Here is an 8009-nt window from a genome sequence, read left to right on the forward strand (position 1 = left end):
ACTTACATCCGTTTTTTTATCAATCAACGCTCAAGCGCCGTCTGCATGAGAATCCGACCTTAATCGTAATCGTCGATCTAATGGAATATGCCAATCAGATACAAGAAATCATTAATGAATATAAGTGTAGTATTAAATGTTCAATGCAAAATAGTTCATTGTAATTTTCGCACTTAAATTTGAAATAAGTGTAACCGAAAAAATTGAAAATAAGCGGAAGATTTGAAAATTATTGTAAATATTATTTCACTCAAAATTAAAGTAATGCATTCTAAATTAATAAAATGTAACTATATAGAATAAATAATATTTATATATGAATATAATAAAAGGAATTAATTCATCAAATAATTAAAATCTTCAATATTTTATTGACATAGATAAAATCATCAATCTCTTATTGTTCGATTTAGAAAGAAAAATTAAAATAAAGAATTTTACAGTCAAAAATTTTGCTGATAATAAACAATTCTATCGGTTGAATTAATTTAATTTACTAAGTTAATCTAATTTTTTTAAATAAAATCGTTTTGAAAATATGTAGTATGTTTTTAATAAAATCGGATAGTTTCATTAATGTGGAAACTCCATAATTTTTGGCGAAAATGGAGAAAACATCAATGAATTGATTTGAGTCAAATTTGGTTAATCAAGTTCATTTGGACAAGTTATGTCGCGCATGCGAATCCTCAATATTTCGGAAACGTTCAGCCCGCCATTCTGTCGTCCCATTTACCCCCTCCTTCTCCTCGTGACTTGGTTCAACTTGGTTACCATTCCGAGTCCCAGCCAGTTCGTGTTTGTTGCCCGTGAAGGATGCCTTCTGCCAACCCCAAACTAGAAAAACAGGCCTCTACGGAGACCGTGGATCCGTTACGCCAAGCGATCGTCGTAATCGAGCACAAGATACGGAATCTCGAGAAGCGTAAGGTAAATGCAACGTCGCGGCCAAATCATAATTACAGACAAATGTCTATCTGTCAGTCGTGGCTTTCTCGCCGCGATCCGCCATGATCCTTCGACATGCCATGTGCTCGCGCCTCGATTTTTCAAGGGTACATGCAACGCGTTATGTCCACGTATCGCCGGATCGAGTATCAATCCGCAATCCTTTACAATGTATGGTCTAATAAATAATATTTCGAGCTTCCGGACACGCCAACTTATCATCGCCAACCTTATATCATGGCGGTGTACAGTCTACGTGTACACGAAACTTTTCTTTATGCACGACGCGCTTTTTAACGCCTTTGGCGGGACGCGACGCTGACACGTACCCGATAATAACGTCTTTACGACGATTTATTTACGTTAGAGTCTTGCTGCGCCATAGGGTGTTCCCGCGATCGACGTTCGGCGTTTCCCGGTTTTCAGTTTTAGTTTGTTCGCGGTAAATGTCGACGCTGCTTTGTCGTGCATTCGTCATGCTTTCGCGGAATATTTCTAAACGTTTGATCTTTTAGAACAAGAGCATAAACTTTGATGTTATCTAAACTTTTGTTATATCTTACATTATGACTAACTGATTTATAACCATGCTTGGTTTTGATGTAAACACAATGGATCTTTTTTTATTCTTGCACTAAGCTGCACTAAAACTTTTTTCTTGCTTCAGCCAAATCAAATGTATATCTGTTTCACTTTAAGTTTTAAAAGTATATATTAATTACAGAATTTTAAAAGTATATATTAAAAAAGTGTATAATTACAGAAAACAATATATTAATTACAGAAAACAGTATAAATATAATGCTTATTTTACAATTTATAATATAATGTTGAATGTAATTAATTGTCTCTCTTTTTTTTCTTTTTATCCTTCTCTTTTTATTTTTCTCATTTTCTCTCAAAAGAAATCAAACAAATCTATAAAATGTATTCTTTAAATTTAGGGGAGGCTCGAATCATATAGAGATTTGCAAAAAAAATGGAAGAGAATTAAATTCAGACCAAAAAACAGCGGTGGCGAAATATGATGAGGTGCTTCAAACACTAGAGATTACACGGGACTTGTATAAGCAAATCGTTAATATTGCTAATGATGCGGTTAAACAGCAGAAGAAATTGGCACGGAAAGAGGCTGTTGAGCGTATGCAACAAGACATTGCAAAAGTATAATTCAAAATAAAGTTATTACATTATATATTGTAATTATATATTGTTATATTGTATAAGTTATTATATATTGTTACATACAATTAAATTATTATACAATTATACAATTAAATTATTATACATTCTTATATATATTATACATTCTTATATATGTAAGATGTAATTTTAAGAAAATATGATCTCGGTTGTAGGTAAAGGAAGTGCTACTTGCTCAGCATGTCCTAATAAGCATAAATACTGATTCTGTTAGAGACGATTTCTTTCATGGAAAGAACGGGGCTATAAAACTGACGGAAGAGGAATTCAAGTATCTAGACAATTTATATAATGAGATAGTGATAAAGAATCAGCGTGAAGAAGGTGATCTGACATTTGTTCAGCAAGCACAAAAAGTGGCGGAGCATTATGTTGCGATTGTTGATGGAAAGCAACGTGAAGTTATTGGCACTACTTATAATAAATTGAAAGAGATAATTGCAAAAATTAATCAGTGCGGCTATTTCGATCAAGTTCATGAATGTTTGGAGACAACACCAATCGAAGAGGTATTGAATCAGAATATTTAATATATAATCTATATATATATATATATATATATATATATATATATATATATAAATCTGATCGATTTATATCTGTACAGATTACTGAAACTGTAGCAGAGACCAAGATTACTAATGCACAGACAGCTCAAGAACAGGTCAATGAAGAATACAGCAATGGCAATGACAGGCACATTCCACCGGAATCTATGATACCTATTCCAAATTTTCCAGTTCAAGTTACTACACTTCCCGTTGTTTCTGGTGCTGCTCCAGTTTCGGGACCCATACCGGTTGTACCACAACCAATACCTCATCCAGCTGCGCCAGTTGACACCCCGTATTATACAAATGCTACTACTTTTGTTCCTCAACCACAACAACAACAGCAGCAGCAAGCTCAGCAATCTCAACAACAACCTCCACCAGCGCCTCGTATCAATGACGTTATAGGCACGCCTAACTTCTTTTTTTTGCAAGAATCTGAACTTGATTCAGATGTTACGTCGCAAACACCCATCGTATCACACATTCCTCCTACAGTTAATGCGCCTATTCCTTCGCAAACCTTCACAAATCAGAACTTTGCAAATGCACCTGTGGGCGTACCTCAACAGGTCATATATCAACACCAACCGCCGCAAGATATGTCGCACATTCCTGGTTTCGCGAATCCTAATCCACCACCGCCAATTCCGATGCCACCTTCTCATCAGCAACCAAATATGCAATATAGCCCGCAACATCCCACTAGTTTCCAGCCTCAACAACCACAGCAACAAAATACCGCACAATTGCCTCAGCAAGGTCAAATGCAAAACTTCAACGAGCAGACGCATCAGCAAGAAGCTCAAACATCCACAGAGGTAACATTCTTGAATTAAAATTGATTTATTAAATTATATATGCTATTGATTTTCATTGTGACACGCGGATTCTTCCAGGAAAAGATTGAGAATGGTCAAAATGAAATTCCCGATCCATCATTGGAACAACAAAATGAATCGATCGATTGGTGTCAGATGACCGAGACCAATGATTGGAATCAGTCTGATCAACAGCAACAATCTGTCCAAGATTGCCAGCAAGCGTCACAACAGACATCTCAGCAGACTTGGGTACCTGATCAACGTGGTGGATACAGAGGAAGAGGTGGCAGAAGAGGAACTGCTAATAGCTATAATAGCAGAGGCAGGGGAAATTATCAACAAAATGGACGCGCAGGACAAGGTAAAAGGATATTATTTTAAATTAAACAGATGAAATTATTTTTTATAATTTTCCATAAAACATTCTTCCAGTATTTTGAATAAATCTTTTAATTCCAAAGGCTAAATCATACAGCATTAATTTTTTTCTAGGCACGTATTATCGTAATGATAATAACTACCAAAACGGATATCAGCAGCGTGCCTGGGGCAACAACGAAGGAAATAACGGATATAATTCTGGCTTCAAGCGTGGCAGTGGCGGTGGATCAAGAGGTGCACGCAACGACCGCGTTAGTCGCGGACAATTCCGAGGACAAAGGGGAAACAATCGTGGATACGCACCACGCGGCAAGCCTCATACGCAATAAGAAAGAAAAAAGAACGCTATATCTAGCGTAAATGCACAGTAAAACACACTATAAGATGCTCTGCGATTATGATTCAACTGTCTATTTATGAAAAAGCTTAAGTCGAAACAATGCATTTGCAATGAGATGAAACTTCAATGTAGTGGATACCGTGCAGTATTGCATGCTTAAGAATATTATACACAATATAGTAACTGAGATATGAAAAAGATCGATTAAGTGGATTAAGTGGAACGTCAGCTTTTGTAGTACAGATTTAACTGTATTACATGTTTTTTTATCTATTGCATATTCACATGTATCAAATAACACTGAGAAGATAGTTTATTGATTACATACAAAACGTAACTTGCATCTGATATGTGTCATACAAAGGTAAGTATGACATATGACGAAAAATCTTGTGCTGGCATTTGCGGGTACTTGCGGCTTAGGACATTTCTTAAATATGACATTGAACAAATAAAAGTTTACATATGAATTTGGTGTTTGTAATTATGAAGAGAAGATTAATGTTGATAAAAAATATGCAGAGATAACATTGTGATATATGAAAGAAAATCAACCAAATTCAGAAGTGTGAACCTACCGTGCAAGTATTATTATATTATGACAGAAGGCAGGTTTCACAGGGCAACAACAGCTGATTAACAAAGATTAGAAAAATAATTTTATTATAAAAAATATAAAAAAAACGAGAACTCATACAAACATTTCATGTAAAGACTCAAGAACGTATTTAAAAATAATGTTAAGATGATTATAAGTGTATAATAGGCACGATCTTTGTCTTGCGTCATTTAAAAAAGAATTTTAGATACCAGAAAAAAGAGGATATATTGAGCCATGCCTTCTATTACTAACGATATTCCTGACAATGAATTTGAAACATAAATTAGAATTTATCGAGAAACCAATAATTTAGGAGCTGTAAATGATTCGCGATATATAAAATTTATAAAAAACGTATTTTTTTTCATGTAAAAATATATCGTGATAATGCTTTAAATTGTTATCGCTCCTTCTCCTGTTTTTTCTGGGTGATTCCAAAATTCTTCTCGATGATCGCGCTCACACAGCTACGGCTAAGCGAAAGAGATTGCGGTGCAATGTCTTCGTTTACGATGTAACGCATTACCTGATTTTTTTTCTATTACGAAAAGTAAAGAAACATATGATTATTTTTAAAACGGAAAAAACGATTAATGTGCGAGGCTTTAGCATATAAGCGAGTTTATTGTACAATTATTAAATAGACCCAGAAGACGTGAGAAGAGAGAAAGAAAAGAGAGAGAGAAAATATGTTTCTTATATTGTGCCGCCAATAAGCCACGCACCACACCGATGAAACGTACTGTTTATTGTATTTCGTTTGTACATTTGTGTTTAATCACTATCCACCCAACTCCCCTTATCTCGATTACGTTAAACTATCCTATCAATATACCTGTGTATCTTCCAAATAAAAATCTAATTCATCGCACTAATCTGTCTATTTATTTCGAAAATAATTGCGATTGTTCTATTTCATTTTTAACAAAATTTAGCTGATGTGTTATTAATGTTTTTATAATTATTTATATTTTATAACTAAAATTTTTTTTATATATAAATATTTTTGTAATTTTTTATAATTATTTTTATATTTATTGATATTGTTACGTTTACTCAATGTTTACTGTTATTTGATGTTATTATTTACGTTGTTGTCAGTATGATATAAATTAATGTTATTTTTATAAAATTTATCATATTTCAAACGCAAGGTTTTGAATTTAGAATCACTGTACATATTTAATTTATATGTGTTAGGTTCTATTCTATTGATGTGTCATATGTAAATTCTGCAGAAGAAAATACATATATGTTAAGTATTTATCTTAGTTATCAGATTCATCTCAGATGCATTTTGCTGTATTATATTAACAGATAATATGTGCGTGTATACTACTAGATCTACAGCTGGTCATGTCATACACACAGATGATTTGTATTGATTGTGTACACTTGTATAATGCACTGACTTGTGCATTTGGCACAAAGCTGCGGATAGTACACACACTGCATGCATAAAAATTTTTATATACGTAACGTTGTGATGATAAATGTTTGAAAAAATATTGTGAACTACCCTAATGATTCTGATTAAAATATAGTTTCTATATAACGGCTGTATACAGCCTACAATTAAACTTGATTTGTGTAAGTTAACCTTAGTTTCAGTTTACTGCTAATTCATCTCATAATCTTTTTCTAAATAAGAATTTTCCAATTGATATCGAAAATTTAAGTACAAAATGCTACTACAAAGATTATATCGTATTACAAATTGCAACAGAATTCTTCGAAGAGCTGTTTTATATAAAAATATTCATCCAATACGTAAGGTAAATAAAAAACAAAATATAAAATATAACAGCAATAGTAACAATAACTTAATTAAATATTAATAAATTAAAGATTATTAATAAATTAAAGATTATTTTTTCCAGTGGGAAAACAATATGCAAATTTTTAGAAAGTTAACAATAATGTCACCATTTACTGTAATGGGAATATGGGGATTTGTAAAAAGCAATAATGATGACAACACATTGCAACAAAATGCAACAAAAGAACTTCTTGCTAAAGCAGATACGCTTTTCGATCAGGGAAACTATAGAAATATATATGATCTTCTCTCAAACTATAAGGTAATTTTTTCTAATTTATATTTTCGCATTCACATTTTCACTTAATTACACAATTATAATATATATGTTTCTATACAACATATGTATAATTATAATATGTCTTTTATATTACATAGGACAGTAAGGATGTTGAAATCTTATGGCGTTTAAGTAGAGCTATTTATAAAATGTCTGAAATGGCCAGTGATGTTGAAGCACAAAAGTTAACTTATGAAGGATATGATTTGTTATGTAAAGCTCTTGATATTCAAGAAAATCACTATGCCTTGCATAAATGGATATCTATATTTCTTAATAAGAAAAGTATTTTGGAAGGTACAAAGGCACATATAAAGGAATCATATAATATTAAAAAACATATGTTGGTAAGATATTTGATGTTGGTAAATCATTACTTTAATTATTTGCTGGATATTACTTTGCAATTTAAATAGTGAAATATTATATTTTATAAATAGTTTATAAATAGCAATATTATAATATTTTATAAATAGCAAAAATGAAGATGATCTCATAAATCATTACTATGATCTTAAATTATTATTATTATTATTTATTCTAGAGAGCGTTAGAGTTAAACTCTAGTGATGCAACGTTACTTTATATGCTTGGAAGCTGGTGCTACGAGATTTCAAATCTGACATGGTATCAACGAAAAATAGCATCTATTGTATTTGGAGAACCACCAACTTCGACATTTGAAGAAGCGTTGATGTACCACGAGGCTGCTGAAAAAACTGATCCAAATTTCTACAGTCACAATTTACTAATGCTAGGAAAGACATATTTGAAATTGAATCGTAAGGAAGACGCGATAAAGTATTTTAAAAAAACTGCTGAATTTCCTGCAAAAAATGATGAAGATCAACAAGCGAAACAAGAAGCACAAAAAATATTAAATAGTATTTAAAAATAGTACCTATATGCAGAGATAAATATTAAACTGCATTTTGTAAGGGAGAATTATTTGGATATTTTTAACATTTTTATTGTTTAAGAATAAATTTATTGTTACTAGAATGATACCATGACTATAATTATATGTATATGTAATTGATATATTTATTATATATATATATA

At 32.1% G+C, this 8009-nt stretch overlaps 2 protein-coding genes across 2 annotated transcripts; both read left to right on the plus strand.

Moving 5' to 3' along the window:
• The first annotated feature begins 816 nt into the window (after positions 1 to 816).
• Positions 817 to 4236, plus strand: LOC105618025 (caprin homolog). Its single transcript, XM_012199565.1, is given in 7 exon segments — positions 817 to 930; positions 1893 to 1922; positions 1924 to 2112; positions 2307 to 2660; positions 2759 to 3523; positions 3602 to 3887; positions 4019 to 4236. Coding segments are annotated over 7 exon segments (1956 nt in total).
• A 2297-nt stretch (positions 4237 to 6533) lies between these two features.
• LOC105618027 (regulator of microtubule dynamics protein 1-like) lies at positions 6534 to 7839 on the plus strand. Its single transcript, XM_012199566.1, has 4 exons — positions 6534 to 6623; positions 6729 to 6929; positions 7046 to 7294; positions 7492 to 7839. Exons 1-4 carry the CDS (start codon positions 6534 to 6536, stop codon positions 7837 to 7839), a joined length of 888 nt encoding a protein of 295 aa, XP_012054956.1.
• Positions 7840 to 8009: the final 170 nt, after the last annotated feature.

Source organism: Atta cephalotes (assembly GCF_000143395.1).
Source record: "Atta cephalotes unplaced genomic scaffold scaffold00015, whole genome shotgun sequence".
In the NCBI taxonomy this organism is placed as follows: Eukaryota; Metazoa; Arthropoda; class Insecta; order Hymenoptera; family Formicidae; genus Atta; species Atta cephalotes.